Here is a 21,627-nt window from a genome sequence, read left to right as displayed (position 1 = left end):
GAATGAGCAGAAGGGAGACTTCCAGCTGCATTTTGTGCTCATTTCAGCCCAGTTCTTGCCTACCCGTATCTGACATGCTATTTGGAGATTTCAAAGCTGGCTTTAAATATGCGTGTTTGGATACTCAAAGTCATCATGGAGTGCCACTTGTTGGTGTTCCTAGCCAAGGTTCTGGCTAAATTAGTCTGTTCAGTACTCAGAGACTTTAGGTATTGATCAGTTCTAGAAGCTGAGCCGTCTCCTTGAAAGCTATCTCAGTTATTTCTGCAGCTTTCAATGTACCACCCATCAGAAAGCGTTTGCCGCTGGCTGTGCTGTATCATTTGGCAAAGCAGAGAGGAAGATGAAGGGGGATTGCACACGTATGTGTTCATTTGTCATCAATTGGCTGTCACTCATTTGAGTCCGTTATACAATTCAATCAGTTTTGTATTATTTACTTGCTTATAAGCATTTTAATTTGTAAAAAATGTGCAAAATGACCTTACGGCTCTTCACTGCAGAAGGCAAAAACATGGTTTGTGGCAGGGTGTATTGGTGCAAGACCTGACAGTCTGTTTCCCTTCTGATCTAGTCTCTTCATTAGCCTTTGATGGGTAGCAAAGGGCATTTGCTTCAAGCCTTACCATAATTCTGCAGTCTGTCTGCCCAGACATTAGAAAGAGACCTGTGAATCTGTATGCTGATTCAGCCCACGTTATGTCGTGTATGTATTAGCTAACTGTGCCCTGAACTGCCTGCTTTCAGTATGCCAAACAGTATCAGTAGATTTTTGTTCAGCTCCATGTTTTCTGGATTAGGATTTGCCACAGTTTCAGAAGACAGCACTTATTATGTACCTGGAGACATGTTTGTCATCAGTGCTGGAAGCAGCAACAGAACAAGGTGTTCCTGCAGGGCTGTGCTGTTCATGTTCAGCTGCAGTCCAGTAGCGTGTGCTCAGGCAGGAGCCTCTTGGTACTGATACACAAGGAAAAAAACCTACAGGGAGATTTCTACAAGCTGCCATTTGGCCATTCTCCTTAGTTGAAAGACTTGAGCGTGTGCCTAGCAATATCTGAATTCCAAATGGTTAATTATTGCTGGTGGAAAATAATTATCACTTGATTACTGCTAGTTATATTTTAACATCCTTCACTGCTTTTATGAAGTCAGCATATTGTTAGCTAACCCCCAACCAATGAAGGGTGGAGTAGCAATCCTAATTCTGCCTCCAAACACTTCATATCACTGAGAAAAGCATCAGTCTTTTAAAACTATGAAAGCTTGGGACCAGAGGGGAAGGTTCAGGGCATTGCTGCTCCCAGACACGTACTTTGTGATTGCTGCACCAAACTGGTACACTTCATGGAGCTGGAAGGCAGGATCCTGCAATAAGGACCATTAGATACAGTGAGAAAAACACATCAGGAATCCCCAAACACCCTGCATGTCTGGCAGCATTCAAACCCTTTGGTGATCCTTGGTTATTCTTCAGATGAGCTCTCTGGACTCCAGATTATGTATGCTGTAGGGTGGATGCATACATGGGCGGTGCTCCTCTGAGAGGCATTTCTCTCTGAGTTAGGGAAAGGGCTAGTAGGGATGAGGTTGGCTTTTGAGATTCAGTATGGATCCATCTGCATTGTGGGGGGATTTCAAATTGGATGGGAAGAACTGGCTTGTTTTTGCATTGCCCTGGCATGCCAATAGCGTGGGCATTGATGAATACTCTGGTGCTTCCTCTTCTCAGGTGAGTTCCTATTTGTTTTCTCATCATTACTGCTGTTCCCTGCCAGGGCAAGAGCTTTTCCTGAAATCCTCCAAGAGGCGGATATAACAACAAAGCTAGAATAGTGGGCAGAAAAGCCTCTTTTCCTAACCAACGTTGGCACCTGGTGCCGACCGTATGGAGTTGTCCTTAGGTCATTCCATGGATACTGTTTGGTGCCTTAGAAGCACCAGAGCACCTGAATTCACCTAAGCAGCATCAGCAGGAGCTGGTTCTTCATTTGGTGTGCCTGGCTGCTACAGACACCCAGCTCTGAAGCTTCCCTGTGTGACAGTTTTACAGCCTTCTGTGTGGGGAGAAGGAGGCAGCATTCAGGCCCTTGGGTAACCTTCGTTCAGGGAGGGTGACATTCAAAAACCATGCTCATTTCCGTCTGGACTTCACTCCCCCCATGGCTCTCATGCCACTCAGTGGGATTCCTGGTCCTACCTCATAGGTCCCACTCTACCTTATGTGCTTATATAGCCTCCTCTCACCACTATGACTTTCTACCCTCTGCAAGGGTGTATGCTTCACACCCCAGGCAGACCCATCTTACCAGTGACCAACAAAGTGATTTTTCTTTTCTTGCATTCAGACTTATCTTGCATTGCTCTCCCCAAAGATACCCTAATTGAGCAGGGAACAGCGCACCAGCAACAAATCTGTTGTTGACAACAGCAATGAGCTGGTGCTCTATACGGAGGTTTATTAGATGGCTGAGGAGGAAGATCCCCTGCTGAATGCACTCCAATTTCTATCCTTCATCTTCTAAAGCTTGCCTTTTTTCTTCCCGTATTTCTCCTCCAACGCTTTCTGCAAGTTGAGATTTAGGGCATTTTTCTGATGCCATTTCCCTGTAAAGGAGTTCATAGAAAATCATCAGCCTCGCTTCTAAAACTATTATCCCTCAGGGATTTTTCTAGCTGTAGAGCTCCTCTCTTGTGAAAACGCCAAGTTGTAGCGCCTCCTCCTCCCCCCGCTTTGTCCAGATTCATCTGTTATCCTTGGCAGAAGCAGCATCTTTCTCAGGAATTCAGCAATATACTTTTCCCAGCAGACGCCATACCTAGCTCATCAGTCCTCCTTCCATGCCAATTCTTGGGATCCCTGATCGCCTTCTGAATTACATCGGGGGTGTAGGAATCTTTCATCAAGCTCCTGCTCTCCAGTGGGCCACCTGCAAGGAAGAGGGAATGAGGAAACGCATGCAGAAATCACCCTACTGCAGTCCTGGAACTGAAGCAGGGAGCACCACCAGCAATTTCAAGGGCACAGGAAAAGTCACGTGTTGACCGCAATACCTTTGATCAGGTGTGTGGTTAGGTGCTGAATAATAGCTTCATCATCACCCAGGAGGGAGCTCGTTTGCCAATTTATCTGCTTTTCATCCCCAGGCATGAGACATACATAAAGGGTACAGCAAGGGTATCACCTTTATTTGTGTCCCAGTGCCCTTTCTTTATTTAAGTGCTCACTTGATGTCCCCTTGAATCTCCTCATCCATGTGAGTAACTTCCTGTTCAACAGTACAGCTCCACAAGAAGCACCATCTTACCACTCCAGGCCTTCTTGAGCTTCTTTTCTGACATGATACTTACAATCAGCTCCCAACTGAGACTTCTCTGTTTATTCCCTCGTGACTTCTAGCCATTTTGGGGGGCTTTATTTTCATCTCTCATCCTTTTCTCCTCACCTTCCTTTTTATTGTACCTTCTCCTTGATAATAATGATTTTGAGCTCCCTGGGTTAAGATGTCCCTCTTTTCTGTGTGTTAGAAAGACCAGGACAATGCAATCTTCAATGCCTGATAGAGGTTTGGGAAGAAATTTCAGAGGCCCGCATCTCTAAATGGCTTAACGAGAAATAATGCCAGTGTTGGAACTGGGGGTAATTTGGGACTGGATATGATAGGGAACACTGAATTCCAAATGGTGGCTATTTAGACAGCTCTGCACATGGTGGATAGGGGTCACAATACACCTTCACTTTTCGTGCTTCAAAAAAAATGTGAAAGATAAGAAGAGAAAGGGATAGAATATGTAGAAAGGGAGGCTCTGGCTTTCATTTCCTCGAACACCACAGCCTGGGAGTGACTGTGGATGGAAGGAGTAAGAAGGGAAGTGAGGGTATCCTACAGTCAGACCTCTATCCAAACTAACGTGGCTGCCGTGAGCCCAGGCGCAGCGCAGATAGAACCAGCTTGAAGGTCAGGTACAGGTACGTGCATTCCCTCACCTTGGAAGATATTTGACCTCAGGTTAAAACCCAGCTCATTGTATTCAGCAAATGTTGAAGACTCCAGGCGTTTTTTTAGCATCTCAGTGCGGTCGCTGAGTCTTTTCTGTCCTATGATTAGTGCTGCCTTGCACAGAGCTCGCCGTTCCTGAAAACATGAACAACAAGGAACCACTCTCATTCAGTGCTCCCGAAGTGCAGCAAATTGCTGGCATTTCCATCCCTGCACATACCTTTGAACTACAACTAACCCCTGGGAATTGGGTCTGTCCTTGAGTCTCCCCCAGCAGCTTCTGTAGTCATTATTACTGTGTAGAACAACTGTGACTGGTAAAATGGGTGCAAATCAGAAAGGGACGATGGTGTTGTGCCCTGGATTAGGTCCAGGTACAACATTTTGCCTCGCTGAGCTAGGGCTCTGCCTAGCTACAGGAACCTTACAAATGAAAGGGGGATGGAAAATCGAAATGAAAAGAGATGGGAAAGGCTGTCTGTGGAATGTGTCACTGCCCCTTACTGTGAAGCCCAAATCCATCCCTCTACATGTCTTCTAGAAACTGCTAATATCCTACCCATTCAGCCCCCCGCTACACCATAAAAACATCCTTCAATCTGCCACAAAGGAGACATCAAACAGCTTCCTCCAATACCTCTTCATTGCTGGCAAGTTCATCTGCACTGGAAAATTTATATTTGCTGTTTTCATGGATCAAGCTGTTTCTCTTCTGCAGAAGCAGCTTCCACTCTGCTTTCATATCAGGCCCTAATGATGATAAGGACTCTTTGGCACTAAATCTGCTGCAGGTCGCCTTGGCTTTTTCACAGCTAGCTTTGGTGGTCTTCCAGGGAGATCCAGGCACTCTGGTGCCTGGCATTTGGTGCTGGCTCGCTACTGGTTCTTTGGCATTTGAAATGGATTTGTTGTCCTCCATCTCCCTCTGCCTGGATGTTGTACACAGGCAGTTAGTGCCGTTCCTCCCTCTTGGCTCATGCCCCACTCTGGGGTCTTTGGTGGCAGAGCCATCTTCTCTTTCCTCTTCAAGTTTTCTTGAATGATGGCCCTGAGCGGGGGGAGTTTTGGCCTGGAGATTCTGTTTGCTCTGTCTTTTAGTCTGAATACACTTTGCAGAAAGAGATGCCCGGCATTTAATAGATGTGGAGTTCTTTGCTGTTCCCTGAGCTGCTGGGCTTTTGGAGGTCTTCCAAGAGGCTCTGCTGGAGCTCCTTTGGGATGTTCTCCGTCTGCTGGGACGTAAGCCTGCTGGAAGATGCTCCTTTTTTTCTTCCTCAGGTTTCACTTAAAGACAAAAAGAATAGCTCAATGATTTTGGTACTGTCTGGATGATTGATAGGTGGTACCTTAACAGGGCTGAAAACAACCAGACATGTCACTGTGTTGTTGGCAGACAACAAAAGAAGAATTAAAGTCTCAAAGTAGGAAAGAAAGCAGTAAAGAACAGCAACCCTGTAGCTTTATACCAAACTTCCCATAGAATCAGTTCCTAAAGAAAAAAGAAAGTTCCTAAGCAGTCTTAAATGTCTTTGCTACATGAACAGGCACAGAAATGTGCAAATAAAAATCTTGTGGTCAAACATGCATAAAAAGGTCTGTGTTTTCTTATGTGTGGGTGGCCCCTCCAACCCCTGATCGCTGTCACACTCATGAAGATGCACTTACAGTCTCTGTGGCTGGTATTTGCTGATGACTTTACAGAATGGTGGTGGCTCACTGCAGTTGTGCAAGGAGGTAGTGAGATAAGTCCACCAGCGGGGGAAAACACTCTCAAGGGGATTTTAACCCATCAGCCCCCTCAGGAAGGAGGGAGGGAACGACCCACTGCATCACAAGCTGTACTGCAAAGCAAGCTCTGAAGGAGGGACAGCTTCTCTGCCATCCTGCTTACCTGATGTATTGCCGGCCAGCACAGGGTCACTTTCTGCCACATCAGGCGCAGGGGATGGTGGGACCTCTAGCACCCCCTTGGAAGAGAAACAAATGCTGTGTCAGGCCCAGAGAAGGGAATGAAGGGGACAGTGGCCTTGCTCATCTGCTCATCTCTCTATTGACATAGACTTTTCTCAAGCAAATAAACCTCCCCAGATCATGACAGAGCTTTCCATGCCTAACCGGATGGTTGGTCCTACAACCCATGATCTTGTGAAATTAAAAAAGCACAGAAATCCTGCAGGATTTCACATTAACTGCTCACGTGGGGCAGCCTGACTAGGACATGGCCAGCCAGCGCCTCTGGAGAATACTGAGATGCAAGAGTTTTCACAGGCAGTGGTGCAGACACAAGCCAAAATGGAAGGGGAAAAAAAAAAAAAAAGAAAGAAACCAACAACAACACAGTGAAAACATCATAATTTATTCTGAAGCATCTAGAGATGTCAGGTCTGTCATGTGCTGTGCAATTACAATAGCTCCTTCCCTCAGTGTGTTAAAGGAAGGCCAGAAAATACTCGTGCAAAGCTAGCTCTGCAGAGGAATGGAGACGGTCTGAAGAAGGGGTTTCTTCCCTAATCCTGGCACAGACTCTTCCGTGGTTTGCTTTGCTATTCAGGTTGATATGGTGATCTGTCACTCAGCCTTTGAAACCTGCCTCCTCCACTAGGAGGGAGCTCACGCCTTTCCTGCACAGGGAATGTCTGTGTAACCCTAAGCTGTGCCTGCTGCTTGTCTGTTCCTCATCCTCACACGACTCTGCAGGCTGAACCCAAGTGAAACCTGTGACAGGTTACAACTGAAGCCACGACACATGATGGTGAATGTGTTATTTGTGAGCCTGCTGGCACCAGCAGCAATACAAATGTGATATGGATCAGGTAGGGAAATACATCTACATTTGTCACTTTAGCTCAGCATATGATTTATGTGCTTAGGTTCTGCTCTGAAGGCTGGTTATTCGAGTACAGACACCAGCTGAGGGGGCAGGGAGCCTACAGCTTCAAAGTTAGCTCATGAGAATCAACAGGGCTGATTTAAGCCAGCAGCTTGTTTTACACCGTGCCAGTACTTTGCAGCAGTGTCTGGGACAATGCTGGGATCCTGAAGCTGGAGTTACCATATCAGTCAAACTCCAAGCATCAGCGCTACGTACTGTGCAAATGTAGTAAGAGACAGAACTTCGCCCACAAAAAGAAAAGGGCCACCACAGATGCAGAGAAGAAGCCAGTCCTGGCTCACACTGCAGGATCTGCTTCTTTTCTGTACTGCTTTTATAGAAGAGCTAAAACATTTAAACACGATCAAAGTGCAGGAATCTGCATTCCTAAAGAAACTCCTGGGTCAACTCCCACCTCCTGCTTAAAACAAAAACATGGCTGTTATTACTATATTCAGTGGGAAGGACTTTCAGTCTGCTGTTGTACTCCTCCCTTCCCATTTCAATGCACATCTTTCAACGTAGCAGAATTTCTGTGTACAGAGGCAACGAGCTCATTTCCCAAATCCCATTCAGTGACAGCCTTCATTTCCCCAATTCACGCTGGACAAAATGACACTGAAGTCCTGCTACTGTCCCTACTTTCTAGTTTGTAATTGCATTTGATGTTATTGCTAGGGCTTATTGTTCATTTTACTTTTGAGCCAGTCAAAGTTCCACCCTGAGACACCTGAATCTTAATACAAAGAAGGACTCAAAGATCTTTTTACCATCCTCCTGGGTAACAAACACTGCAGTACAATGCCTACTTATTCCTTTGTTAAGCCAATTGGCTTTTTGGCTTTGTTAAGCCAAAAAAAACCACATGGCATACCAGAAAAGACATATCTTGATCAAACAGCTAAAAATTATCAAACTTGACACCTCTTTCTGAAAAACAACAACAACAACAGGTTTCTATAGCCTAATACTCTGACTTTCCTGACAACCAGCCATGGAGGAGAGACGGGTGTACAGATTATTATGCCACAGTCACCAGATGCGCTCAATAATGGTCTCATACGCCTTTCACATCTGGCCAGGCCTCCAAAATATATGAATATTTCAATGACTTTCCAGATCTGAGAAGCCCCTTTGGGTTAAAATGAAATTAGATCTTTTCTCTTTCTTTCAGATAGAAAAGATCCAGGATTTAACGTGGGGCAAAGACTCTTCCATAACCACCTCTCTCACCTGCTCCATGGCCCCTGACGTGATGCCACGGTGATTCCTACAAGCAGACAGGTCCTGCTGAAGTCCAGGTATGGAGGTGGTATGAAGGCTGAACGGCAGGGACAGTTGCTAGGGAACATCCCTCCCTCTATCTATGAGCTGTAGTCACCATGGGAACCAGAAGAAACATGGCAGAGATCAGGGTCATCCTTCAACAAAAAAAAAAGGAAAAAAAAAGCAGGAAAGAGAGTAGAAGGCTCACATCTCATTAAGTGCCTGTGCCCGTAAATCCTCATCACAGGTGTAGGAGTTCTTGGAGACTTCTGTAACACAACAATAATCAACGAGACTGTATTTCAGCAGAACCGGATCTTCTAGCATCTGCAAATGTTTCACACAATCTCATTGACCCCCATGAGAGGTGCACCCATTTTCCACAGCAGAAAACGGAGATGGCTGGCTGGCAAAAGGTCTCACGTTGAGTCAGTGACAGAACCAAAGCCTGGCCCTCCTGCGTTCAGCACCCAGTGCTGTGTTTTAGCTCCAGACTTTTCATCTGTTGCACTGTACCACGGACCTGAGCTCTCACCAAGGCAAGAGTGCAACTCTCCCTCAGCCTGCAAAGCTGTTTCCCCCACCCAGTACACAGAGGTCACCGGAAGCTGAGAATAATTAGAGATAATAAATGCATCATCTTTGAAGTAAATTTTATTTCATTGTGAGAAAGTGTAAGAAGTCATAAAAAGCTACTGATCATTCTTAGAAAAATTGGCAAAATACAAATCAGCACGATTTTTCTTTATTTCCACTTCCTCCCTTTCCCTGTGGCCTGGGCTGGAGATTGCCGCTAGATCTCACTGCCCAAGAAACAACGCTCCTTCTAGGCCTTGTTGCGCTTCATCTCAGAGACCTTGTACTCAGGTGGGGCACGGTGGAACCACTCCGACCAAGAACCATCATAAATGGACACGTCAGGCTTGCCACACAGGTAGGCCGCCAAGGCAATGTGACATGCCGTGACGCCTTTACGGCACGTGATTGTCAGTGGCTTTGAGAGATCCACTTTCTTCTCGCGGAACATCTGTTGAATCTCCTCAATACTCTTCTCATGGCCAGTTTCTGTTAGGAATGATTGGAAGGGTATGTTCACAGCACCGGGGATGTGACCAGATTCCAGCCCTGCAAGAGGGAACAAGAAAAGAAAATATGAGCAGGGAGACGTTAATGAAGGTGATGAAAGACACCTACAAAAAGAGACACTACAGAGATATCACTGCAGACACTCCCAGTCTCTCCAGGATACTCATTTGTTTCAGGATATGACGATGATGCAAAGCAACAGGGGGCTAAAAAGAGGAGGACAAAGATTATTCAACTTTGCTAAAGTCAAAACTTCCAGGATTTTTAGCAAACTATTACCGCCCTGAAAGCAATAGGAGGTAGGAATCTGAAGGCTTTGGCAGCCCTGGATGTGACAAGAATCAAACAGCCACCACAGGAAAGATCCTAGCAAAGGCATGAAGGGGATCTGTGTGAAGAGAAATATAACAGTGTATTTCTGACCTTACCCACCTATGCCAGCGGTGTGTAGTGACACAGCTTTCAGAAGCAAGAGCTGTGGCTTGTAGGTGAAATTTGTGAAAGTAGCTTTCTGTTCACAGCTTATTCCTGTGCCACATTAAAATCATGCTTCAGAAAAGTACAGCGACCTTAACGTCATGCGCATTACTGCTGAGGCAGCTATACCAGGGCAATAGGGTCAGAGGAGTGAGAATTTAGATTTTGTAACACTTCTTATCCACTCCACGGATAAACTCAGCATGGCTTCTGTTTTTCTACTGGTACAGCTGACCACTTCGCGTAAGTTGAAAGTTACATCTCAAGAACAAGGTCTCTAGAGAGAAGCAGATCTAGAGATACAATGAATGAGAATTTCATTGCATCCTTGAAATTCAAACTCTGTCACTACAGGCTTAATTGAAATCTATTACACTCAACTGGAGTTTTTCCACTGACTTTGAGAGGCTTTAGATCAAGCCCCATTGGAGCAGGAAATATTAAATATTACATTGAAAATGCATTTCAGGGAATGGCTCCTTGCTAGGTTTGAATTTCTAACAAGACAGCCCTGGGAAAGCTACGGAAATGGTAATGTTTCATTTATAGCTTTCCAATTCCCTCAGTCATCAGGGTAGCTGATCTCAAGAGATGGGGAAAGATTGGGGCAGGGAACCTTTGTCACTGCCAAATGATTAAAGTAACACTTGGTCAGAGATTGGCATCATCGTAACGATACTGCAGTTTCATTGCTCATGCAGAGTGATGTCATGATGTCACGAGACACGCCACAAGGGAAAAACAGGATTTTAGGGGGGTGTTGGGGAGGGGATTTTTGCTCAGCTGGGCAAAAGTGACAGCCTAAAGACACGCGAAGCTGCCCCTAGTCCACTTCACAAAATCTCTCTGTCCGAGATGGACTATCTTTGTCTCTTAATTCATCCTGAGTGGAGGGGGACACTGGGGAAGTCTACTGAGGTCAAGACGTCATGGGGGCTGAACAAGAGGGGCCAGATCTTGCTCAAAGAAGCTTGCCAGGTCGCTGATTCAGTTCTTAGCTGTTCCAGACCCCGTGGTCATGACTGTCCACAATACATAGGTTTGTATCCCTTTCTTATTGCAGACCACTTATTAAAGTTTATTAAGTTCTATACTCACTTAATAAAGACTAAACGAATTTTTAGTTCAGAGCTCAGCAGATCTGAAAAGAACAGTCTCATTTTAGAGTATTTTGGCTTTCATCTATAGCGAGATTTCCTTGCTCCAGACATTCTGAAGTTTGTCAGAGAGACCAGAGCTCAAGACAGGGAATTCTGTAGAAACAGCATTTACTCATGTATGTGGGTGTTCAGCTGAAAGAACTAGCTGACACTGCACAACCACAGCTCCTTGGACTGCCTAAGAAGTGCTCTGGAGTGGCTGAGGAAGTTTTATCAGCTCCCTCTCTTCTAGGACAAGAGCAGAGAAGCACAGGACTGGAAGGCAAAGCTGGACAGAGCAGGACCTGAAGAGAAGAGAAGATACATCCACTCGTGCCTCAGATGACACAAAGCCATACTCTACACCAGAGGCATGCAGTCACCCTTGTAAACTCAAGGAAGGGACCCTAGGATTACAGAGCTTGACTCCCAGCTACTACAAGAATCACTTTATAGGTTCCCTTGTCTACTAGATAAGAAAAGTGTCATTTCCTGGCATCTCGACTGATAAACAGGAGGTTAATAACTGCCGTTGTCAAGGCCAAATTACATCTGAGGTTCTTGCAATCCTCTTCTGTTGCTTCCAAGCGTGGGTCAAAGTTCGAACGGATCAAATCTACTTTGTGGCTGCTTCCAATAGCTGGAAAAAGTATCCAGACACAACATCCAGGCATGAATGTTCCCTTTTCTTTTACCCGGCAAATCAATTCTGTTGTCAAAGAAACAGAGTCCTTAGTTGCAGTGCAAGTTTACCAAGGTATTTTATTCAATATTGCTCTCACTTCAAATACTTTTTCTTGAAAAGTCTTTTGAAAACCTTCCAATCTATTGATGTTATGCTAATAGATCAAAAGCCGCACAAGTTATGCTGTACCTTTTATCCTAAATTAAAAATACAAGCTTTGCTAGTGTGTCAGTCCTATAAAAACATGCTCTGATGTGATCTACTTACTAAATGTCTTGCTTCATGGAGTTGCAATGTCACAACTGATTTTTGGCACGTATTTGGGATAGAGATCTTCTGCCTTACAGATCCGAGCACATGGATAGCTTTTGGTTATACTCCCCGTTTAGAAATGATCATTTCCTCCTCTTTCCCCTTCCTGTTGCTACTCCTCACTCTCTAAGACTTTATCCTCAGGAAAAACAAAAAGCCAGCAGCACTGACTCGCTGCAATTCGGAGGCTGTACACGATCTTTCATCCAGAACCCCTGCTAACTGCATAGCGACCTTATTCACTCCTTCTCTCCTTATTTGCTTTTTACACTTTGCTCCAACAGTTTTTGTTATTTGTATTAATTTCCTTTGCCAAGTTTCACTCAGCTGGGCTTCTGGCAATCCTCCCTCACTCTCTGTAACCTGTAATATGTTATCTTCTTCACTGTTTAATCCCCTTTTCCACATCTGTTAGGTTCTCTGCTTAAACATCTCTTTTTTTCATTGGCTATTTGCCTAGCTAAGACCACAGTTCCTTTTCTCCAGACTTTCCCTTTGTGACAAAAGCTCCAAATGGGATTTCTTAAGGGCAAAAAGATAAAAGATGTGCCTTGTTCGCATTTAACTCCCTGTGGTCTCGGAGTTAGCTGACTGCAAATAGCTGCTCTCTCCAAAATCCTCCTCTGTTGCCTTTTTTCCCTCTCTCTTTCATTAAAACTGTATGTCTTCAAGTGGACCATTAAAGATCTTATCTGACCTACTGTGAACTCATTGGAAGAACACTTTAAGCTCAGTCCCGGCCTGACAGATCTTCATTTTCAAATCAATAAGCCTTTGCCACCAATGTCAAAATACTGTGTGTGTATATGGCCAGAAGAGTCAACTCTAAGAACTGGCACGACCTCGAGCCTGGCATCTTATGTTTGTCAACCTTGTCACAAAGATGGACAGCTCTGACTGTAAGCTCCTGTGGGATGAAAGAGACTTTGAAAGTCACACTCTCAATGTTGTGCCTTGAGTATTACTTCATGGACAACATAACAGTCAGTTTGCTCCAAGCTGCAGACTCCACTTAGAGAAAGGAGCAGCAACATTTCATTCTCCCTCCCACTGCTACTTATCATTCAAGCTGAGCAAAAGCTTTTTGTTTGGAGCAGGTCAAAATAAGAGCTTGGAAGATGGGAGCAAGGGAGACAGGGACCACCCAAGGTCTGAGAATGAGAAATAAAAATGGCTGGAAGTTCATTAAGCAGCTTAGGGTTTACTTTCTTTTTTAGTGAACAGATTTTGTTGTCTGGCAATTTTCCCTTCTTTTTATATACTTTTGTTCAGCCACAATTCCTGTTCCTCGTTTCTTTTTGTGAAAAATACTCAGAGAGAATCAGCACTGGTAACCACCTTACAATTATTTTTATCATCTGTCCCTGGATGGCCTCTGTTCAGGCTGGTTCCCTGGACCTGCACCCTGCAGCACCTGTGTGAGTAGGTTGGTTTGGCTACTGCTGAAACATAGCTCATGAGCCAAGCCAGTCCCGAGTTGCCAGCTCCTCTAGGGACACAGCACTCTGTAGGGATAACTTTACCCACTCTGTGCACAGGTCAGGGCTGCACACCAAGCACTACCATCAGAGCTTCTTTTTCATCCAAAGCCATACCTGTATTTAAGACCTCTGAGACCCAACTTGAAGGCACAACATCTACCTTTCTCCATGCTGGCAACCTTTGTAAACGTCTACCTGCAACTGAAAATGAAGTATGTACCGTGACTTATCTTAAACATTACAAGATCTAAGTCACCAGCAAGGTGACTGCTGCATAAAAATAAAGCAGGGGCAGCTAATTCCTACCATAAGGAAGTGAAAAACGAAGCAGACAAAAGCATCAGCTGAAATTAGCCTCTTCTGGTGATGGAGTTCATGGAACTGCAGAGATTAATGGACTTAATTAAGAAGTCAAGAGCTGAGGCAATAATTAAACTGAAATCACCTGAGAACACATTAAGTTCCTTAACCTCAAGACCATTCTTCTTTTTCTAAATTGCAGGCTATGTTTCTCCTCCCTGATGGAATGACCCCTGTAATTAATCAGCATTGATTTCAAATTGTTCTTTTAGGTGTAAGCACTGCCTTTTACCCACCGCTGGCTGTAGCACAGCTATTGGCTGGCCTGGCTCAGAAAGCTGTCGAGCTCTTGCAGAACGAGCAGCTGCAGCTGGAGTGCTTACCCTGCTGGATCTGCTGTGGGAAGCAAAACTGGACCACCACAAATAAACTGTTCCATGCTGACTCATTTCAAAGGAGAAATCTGTTTTCAAGATGATGTCACACGGGCTGCGGTATTTGTCACCCAGTGACAACTCCACTTTGGAAAAGAGAATGTGAAATCCATCAGCTCTATCAGCAAGGGGGCTTTAATCATGTCTTAAGATTAAAATTCCACCTTCACTTTGATGGGCTGCAATAGGTGAAGAAACAGAATGAGTGATAAGCCTAACTCCCCTCTCTCCCTGCAACAATATCCGCTATCACTCCCATCCACTCCCACCTTCTGCAGCATCAAGCACAGGTCGTGTTTAGGGTTCACCACAGACACTTAGGCGAACCAAGTGCACAGAGCCATTACATCCAAACAGTCCTGAGGTTTGGCTGGGGGAATTTATTTCAGGATTAGGTCCTCAGAGCTTGGGATGCAGTGTCCCACTCGATGGCTGCGAAGCAGCACACACATAATGAAACGTTCAGGACAGAGTGACAGCGCACCTGCAACGTGGAGGCACAGCACAGTCACAGGAACACAGAAACCTGCTGCACATCCACTCCTATGGAGCAGATCATAATTCATGACCAGACTGTTGTTGAGTTTTTCATATTGTTTTTAAATGTCCAGATTTTTAAAGCCGTTTCTGATACTGATTTGGAGGGGAAGACGTTCTGCAATATACGAAGGCTTAAATTACATGCTATGGGCCTCCTTTAGCAACCAACTTGAATTTCATTTGAAGCACGCTACTGTACCAGCTGTCCCCACTGCACATGTTATTTCTCCCACCTCTGTTGCTTGCATATCCAGCATGGGACTGAGGTAACTAAATCAATTTTTATTCCTTCTACTTGCAAAAAGAGACAGGGTGACAGCACAAATGTTTGGGAAAGGTTTGGGGCTTTCCTTATTTAGGCCTGTTTGATTTACAGCAGAGAGCAAATGACCTTTGATCGGGACCAGCAAGTTCTCTATTTGTTGGGAACCAGAGCAAAAAGGAAAATGTCTCTTGGGTTACAGCACTGCCTAAAACAACCTGGGCTTTTGCTGGTGCATTCACATAGGTGAGAGGTGCCTGTCTTAATACTGATTGTATGTGCCTGTTACTATTAGACTGGGCCCTAAAGAACCCCCTGGAAGCTCTCATCTCCCATGTTTGCATTCTGTCTGATTAACTGCTGCAGGGTGTGGTATAGGGGATCCTGGAGCCAACTGACAGCACACCTCCAGGCGTTCCTGCTTCTTTTTCTGCTATTTTCTCCTGCAGCTTTATAATGAATTTCAAGAAAAGCATCCCACGAGGGCGCCGGGATCCGAATGCTCAACCGTATATGGCTTAAGGGAAATCCATGAGTTAGGCTGATGCATGCCTGCTGGCCGTGAGGAATTATTATGCTCAGACTATCATCAACACTCAACCTACTTCAGTGCGGGGGTCGGGTGCTGTTGTCCCTTCTTTACCTTGGTCCAGCTCAGTCCCCCGAAACCGGCCCTCAGGGCGGGAATCCACTACCTGGAACCGCCTGGACCCCACATTCTCCATCATCTCCTCGAAGGTCTTCAGCAGGGTCTTGTCCAGCTTGGCCTTAAACACAGCTGGCGTGGGCTGGCTGACCTCGGCCGTCACGGGGTGGCCCTCCTTCACCCAGTTCTTGAAGCCGCCGTTCAGCACCGACACCTCGCGGTGCCCGAAGACCCGAAACATCCACCAGGCGCGGGGGGCGTAGAAAGTGCCCACCTTGTCCCCGTCGTACACCACGACGTGGGTGTCGTTGCCGATCCCCAGGTGCCCCACGTAGTCGGCGAAGTGAGCCTCGCTGGGCAGCATGAAGTCATACGGGGACGACTTGTCCCGGCACTCTTCGATGTCGAAGAAGGACGCCCCGGGGATGTGGCTCTCCCTGAACTCCTGCCGGGCGTTTCGCTCCTGCGGCGGGTACCAGGAGGCGTCGAGCACCCGCAAGCCAGCCCCGACCCTCCCGGCCTTCACGGCCTCGGACAGCCATTTGGCGGACACCAGCGCCTTGCCGAGCACCTGCGCCGCCATCTCGGAAGCCAGAGCCCGAGGCCGAAGCGGCGGTGGCGGAGCCGGGACACGGCCAATCAGCCCGTACGGGCGGGGCGGGCCGGTGCCGTCCCCTCGGGCTGCCAAGCGAAGCGGAGGGGAAGGGGCTCGGATCCCCAAATACCCCCCTGATAACGAGGGAAGGCCGCGGGACAGCCGAAAGTGGGCTGCCCCCCCCCAATACCCCGCACACACACACAAAATGGCGGCCCCGCGCCGCGGCGGGGGGACCCGGGGTGGCGAGGGGCGGTGCGGGGGCGGGCGGCACCGCCTGGGACCGGCCCGCTGGGAGGGCCCCGGAGGCGGTGTAGGGCCCGGCTGGAGGGGACCGAGGCTTGGTGATCCTCGGCAGAGGCCTGGCACGGAGGTACGGGGCCCCGTGGCTTTCCCCTCCCCTGCGCGGGGGGTTGGTGGCTGGGGCGGCGGGGCGTGTGGCAGCGCCCGGTGGTGCCCGGGTGAGGCCGCAGCTGGAGGTGGGCTCCAGGGAGGTGTGGGAGCAGCAGGACGTTCAGGTCCTAATGGTCAGGGTCCCAGGGCTGTCCTGCTGCCCTCGTGTTGCTGTCAGTGCTGGTTGATGGGCGATGGGTGTAGAAGGGCCAGGGGGCTGTGGTGGCTGGGTGCGGGGCAGAACTCTGCCGTAGCTGCCCCTCTCGGTGCGGGGTTTAGGCTGAACTTTGTGAAACTCCTTATTCCTAGGGCTGGAGCGCGTCAAACTCCTCCCTGTAGGCTTTAAGTTCTCATTTCAGTGTGGGCACAGGGCTTTGGTTCCAAAACACATCTTTGTCTGGTCACTTATTGTGAGGCTGGTCTCTAATTTGTGACTTTCTTGCTTTTGCAGATAGGTGGATTACCGGAGATCAGGTAATCTTGGCCAGGATTCAGGAGTGATGTCGCAACAGCTCCTCTACCGTGCTCTGGTGTCTGCAAAATGGCTTTCAGAAGCCATCAGGTCCCAGCAAGCTGGACAGGCCTTGAAAGTCGTGGACGCATCTTGGTATTTGCCGAAGATGAAGCGTGACCCGAAGCAGGAATTTGAGGAACGCCACATCCCCGGTGCTGTTTTCTTCGATATTGACCAGTGCAGTGACCGTACTTCACCTTACGATCATATGCTGCCTAAAGCCAGTGACTTTGCTGAATATGTAGGGAAGCTGGGTGTAGGGAATGATTCCCATGTTGTGGTGTATGATGGCAGCGACCAAGGTCTCTTCTCAGCACCTCGAGTTTGGTGGATGTTCAGGATCTTTGGACATGAAGCAGTTTCCCTATTAGATGGTGGCCTGAAGAACTGGCTGCGAGAGGGATTTCCGCTGAGCTCTGGGAAAAGTCCAGTAGCTCACTCTGAGTTCCACGCCACCTTGGACAGGGGCATGGTGAAAACCTATGAGGACATCTTAGATAACTTGGATTCCCACCACTTCCAAGTAGTGGATGCGCGTGCAGCAGGACGGTTCCAGGGTATAGAGCCAGAGCCCCGAGACGGTAATGTGTCTGCTGAGATACTGGCGTAGTAACCAGGGCTTATATGTAAGGTGTCTGTAAGTTTGACTCCTGTAGAAGTAGTGATGGGAAATATAGTCGCCCTTTATGGGATGGAATTTAATACAATATATCCACCTGCTCTCCTCGCCCACTGAGTGACTAGTGCTCTTGTCAGAAAACTCAGGAGTGGGAAAAATGTGTATTTTTTCTTACGAAGGGCTGGGGTGAGGAAAGTAGCTTTCATAGACCTCAAAGATATGTGTTAATCTCTCCATGTACTGGCTTCTCTTCCATCAGAAGAACCTGTGGAAGTGCTTCAATGAGCAACTCTGCAGAGTGGGTTGCTCTGGTGGAGGGAGCTGGGAAGAAGAATAGAGCTTAATGACAGGATTTTCTGTACATTTAATAACCTGAAGGCTAGAGCCATCCTTCCTGAGTTATCAGTAATCTAGTAAAGCAAGCTGTAACAGAAATAAATGTATTTATTTTAACAAAATACACTAAACAGTAAGTACCCCTCCTAGAGAAACAGAGAATGGGGTTTGTGATGGATTCGTCCTGGACAGTAGAGTTTAATTCCTATCTGTGCTGCTTTTCTTCCAGGAATTGAGCCTGGTCATATCCCTGGCTCCGTGAACATTCCCTTCACCAGTTTCCTCACAGAGTCCGGCATAGAGAAGACCCCTGAGCAGATCAGAAGTCTGTTCCATGAGAAGAAGGTGGACCTCTCAAAGCCTCTGGTAGCAACATGTGGCTCTGGGGTCACTGCCTGCCACGTGGCTCTGGGGGCATACCTCTGTGGCAAACCAGATGTCGCCGTGTATGATGGGGCCTGGGTGGAATGGTACATGCGGGCAGATCCTGAAAATATTGTTTCTGATGGAAAGGGGAAGACTATGTAATGAGCTGCTTCATCTCCCAGTCGTACAGATAATTTGCCTTGAAACAGAGTTTGGAAAAGATGGGTTTAATGTTCCTGGGCAAGTGTCATGAAGTGAAGGAGTTGGGTAACAAGTATGGGCACATGATTCTTCAGCACCTTCTCCTTCCTCAACCCCTGCTGCTTAGGAGCATAAAGACGACTTGGGCAGCCTGCTCTAGGTGACCATGCATGAGCAGGTGGGTTGGAACAGATGGCCTCCAGAGTTCCCATCCAACTTTGACTGTTCTGCGATTCTGTGACCATTGTACAGTACCAGCTGGAAGGGAGAGAGTGCTGGTGGCACTGTGGGGATGTTAATTGAGTCAGGCCAGGCTTATGACTCAGGACATTCCACCATGTTTAGTCACAGGACGGTCATACTTGTATAACTGTGCCTCATGGTCTTACTCTCTGCCTCTGTCCTAGAAGCCAGCCACGCACACTAGGGCCGTTTTGGGTGCAAAGCCTAAGGAAAAAACATAGCTCTTAATGGAGGAGATACGGCTTTGAGGTTGGCACTTTGTGGGTTTAGAGATTTAGTTTGCATTTCTTCTTGCACTTGGACTGTTAACTGCAATGTGTGCTTAGCCAGTTTTGTACCCCCATGGCACCAAATCGCTCCTTAAAACAAACAAACAAAAAAAAGATTCTGGAAGTAAAAAGAAGTAAATAAACATTTGTTTCAAGGTCTTTCTGCTGAATGGAGCTTATGTGAATGTTGCTTGGGCGAGTCCTTTCCAGGAAATCGATTTTCATGGGATCAATTTGTTTAGATGATTGAAATGAGAAGTCTTCTTTCATGCGTAGAACTACTTCTCTTACCTTCAACGAGCTCTTCAGCTGATGAAAGACAATGGCATGCCTCTCTCTTGGGACTTTTCACTGTATTCCTACTTTTAGTCCTTGCCTGTTTGCTTTTTGGCTTAAAACTCCGTGTTAGGCAGTCTCAGCTCGATTCTTCAAAGAGCGGATGTCAGTTCACATGGTGAAAATTGGACTGCATGGGTGTTCCTATTCTGTCCTTGAGACTTACTGTTTAACCTTAAAAAAACCACAGGGGAACTGAGACAAAGACGAATAGCCCAGAATGGCAAGATTTTTTCCGTGAGACCATTGTCCTCTATTTCAGAGTTGAAATCTCCCTAGGTATCCCTGCCAATGTTCAACTGTTTGTTTTCTCCAGGATTTTCTCCTTTGGAAAAAGAATGCCTGCACCTATTTTGGCTCACTGGTAACTTAGAAAGTTAATGAGACAGCTTTTGCTCTTGGGCATGCAGCAACATGTACCCGTGGACATCGGGGGATGATGCAGTCGTCCTTTCTAGGGGATGCTTACTATCAGAGATTTGTAGGTTCCCCTACAAGCCGCTGATTACAAGGGCTGGATCTTATCCCATTGGAGAGGGTTTATTCTCTGTATCTGTGATTCTGGCATACAGAAGCGCACAGGGGTCTGAGTTGAGTGACCCTTTAGTAGACAGTGCAGGACACAGATCTGGATAAAACAACAAAGCTTTATCTTTGCCAGCTTTCATTTAGCTCTTTGGGATTAAACTTCCCAAAAGCTCTTCTTTTCACAGGTTATATTGTGCCCTGCAAATTGTGAAGGCCTTCCGTTCTAGATCAGCTTCTGATGTAATTGGCTGTTTAATTGATTTTATTCTTCCAGCTAGGGAAAGATTTTCTAGTCCCGTGCTTTATGACTTTTCCCCACCCATCTAATCGCTGTGTTGTAAAGACTGGTAGCAACACCTTGCTTTATTCCAAGTGGGATGATTTTCTTACAAGCCTTTTCTGCAGTAGAAAGGGAGGAACTGGTCAACATGTCACATTGGACATCTGATTGAGGTCTGTAACTGAAGGCACTTAAAAATGCTTCTTTAGCTGAAGTTTGGTGTTGACGTGAAAACAAAAGGATAAGCCCTGGTGGGGATCAGCAGCTGGTTCTAAACCCTCTGTGGAGGGGACTCCCAGTGTGCGCAACAAGGACCCTGCTTTTTAAGACACTTTTAAGATATTTGTACAGACAGTGTTGGCTGGTATGGGATCCTGTAACAGGACCTGACCTGTGACGTCTTTTCAGTTCAGGATTTCTAGCTTCTCCCACCATCACACAAGCTAAGAGGCTTAAGTGTGGTAGGTGATTCAGGCTTAACACCCTGGGTGTGGTGGGGAGGTGAGGCAGATTTTGTCAATATTTACAAATGGACAAACTGGAATGCTGCGCCTGCCCTGTTTCTCCAGGAAGATTTAGTTACTAGTGAAAATGGACATATTCTTTCAAACTTCATTCATCATTTCCAGTGGATGCAGAAGTGCTGGCTTTGGTTCTTATCCTTCCAGAGAATCTGCCTAAGCACTGCTTCTTTTTAGGACAGAGCAGTCCTTGGGGTTAGTAGGAATCTCTCTGCTTCTTGAGGCTGAACTGCTTTTCTTCGTCACATGTGTCAGGGGAAGGTATCTGGTACAGCCCAGCGAGCCACCTGGGAATGGCAAGATAAAAACGACTTCCTTCTCCCTACGTTTTTTCACTGTGACTCGACGGCATCCAGCAGGGCCCTTCCCTTCTGTGCCATGTGTGCTGAGGCTGGCAGTACTCAACTACCCTTTTCCCTGCTGCCTTTTGAATCACAGAATCTTCTCAGCAGTTCTTTGGTTTCTCAGCTTTCAGCAAGTCTTTTACAAGGCACTTAGCTTTGCCTTGATTTCCCCACAGAAGAGAAATGGAGAGCTTCCTCCCCATGCCAAGGTATTTTGTCTTTGTTGTGTACGCCCTGTTACACATCAAAAATCTGTCCAAGAGAGAGTCTTCTGATGTTCTACTTCCCTTTAGCTGAGATCTGTTCTCGCGCTGCAGGCAAAGCACTGGGAACACTGAGGGGACTGAGACAATGTTTTCAAAGCCTGAAGACTGCAAAAGCCTATTTTGAGCCGTAACAGATGCTACTGGACATATGGAACAGCTGAGGGGACTTGCACCAGGACTATAAATGGTCTGCAGATCTTTATGTCTCTAACTCAGTGGGTGGGTTTCCTATGGGAACTGCAAACGAGGAAGGGGAGAAGTGGATGTGAATGCAAATCGCTGATGTTCATGACTCTCCTGTGGAGAATTTGCCAG

General features: G+C 46.7%; 3 protein-coding genes across 3 annotated transcripts; 1 reads left to right on the top strand and 2 right to left on the bottom strand.

Moving 5' to 3' along the window:
* Nucleotides 1-2,434: 2,434 nt before the first annotated feature.
* On the bottom strand, nucleotides 2,435-8,658 carry TEX33 (testis expressed 33). Its single transcript, XM_040544835.1, has 6 exons — nucleotides 8,107-8,658; nucleotides 5,893-5,968; nucleotides 4,639-5,285; nucleotides 3,989-4,136; nucleotides 2,820-2,930; nucleotides 2,435-2,607 (listed from the first exon to the last, which is right to left on the bottom strand). Exons 1-6 carry the CDS (start codon nucleotides 8,113-8,115, stop codon nucleotides 2,522-2,524), a joined length of 1,077 nt encoding a protein of 358 aa, XP_040400769.1. The 5' UTR covers nucleotides 8,116-8,658; the 3' UTR covers nucleotides 2,435-2,521.
* Nucleotides 8,659-8,775: 117 nt separating this feature from the next.
* LOC121063912 (thiosulfate sulfurtransferase) lies at nucleotides 8,776-16,154 on the bottom strand. Its single transcript, XM_040544852.1, has 2 exons — nucleotides 15,499-16,154; nucleotides 8,776-9,264 (listed from the first exon to the last, which is right to left on the bottom strand). The coding sequence occupies exons 1-2, from the start codon at nucleotides 16,082-16,084 to the stop codon at nucleotides 8,966-8,968; spliced, it is 885 nt and encodes a 294-aa protein (XP_040400786.1). The 5' UTR covers nucleotides 16,085-16,154; the 3' UTR covers nucleotides 8,776-8,965.
* A 179-nt stretch (nucleotides 16,155-16,333) lies between these two features.
* Nucleotides 16,334-19,196, top strand: LOC121063911 (3-mercaptopyruvate sulfurtransferase-like). Its single transcript, XM_040544851.1, has 3 exons — nucleotides 16,334-16,469; nucleotides 16,941-17,584; nucleotides 18,188-19,196. The coding sequence occupies exons 2-3, from the start codon at nucleotides 16,990-16,992 to the stop codon at nucleotides 18,484-18,486; spliced, it is 894 nt and encodes a 297-aa protein (XP_040400785.1). The 5' UTR covers nucleotides 16,334-16,469; nucleotides 16,941-16,989; the 3' UTR covers nucleotides 18,487-19,196.
* The last annotated feature ends 2,431 nt before the right edge of the window (nucleotides 19,197-21,627 follow it).

The sequence above is a fragment of the Cygnus olor genome, chromosome 1 (assembly GCF_009769625.2).
Source record: "Cygnus olor isolate bCygOlo1 chromosome 1, bCygOlo1.pri.v2, whole genome shotgun sequence".
In the NCBI taxonomy this organism is placed as follows: domain Eukaryota; kingdom Metazoa; phylum Chordata; class Aves; order Anseriformes; family Anatidae; genus Cygnus; species Cygnus olor.
Note: the sequence above shows the minus strand (reverse complement) of the source record. Positions and strands in the feature narration are given on the sequence as shown.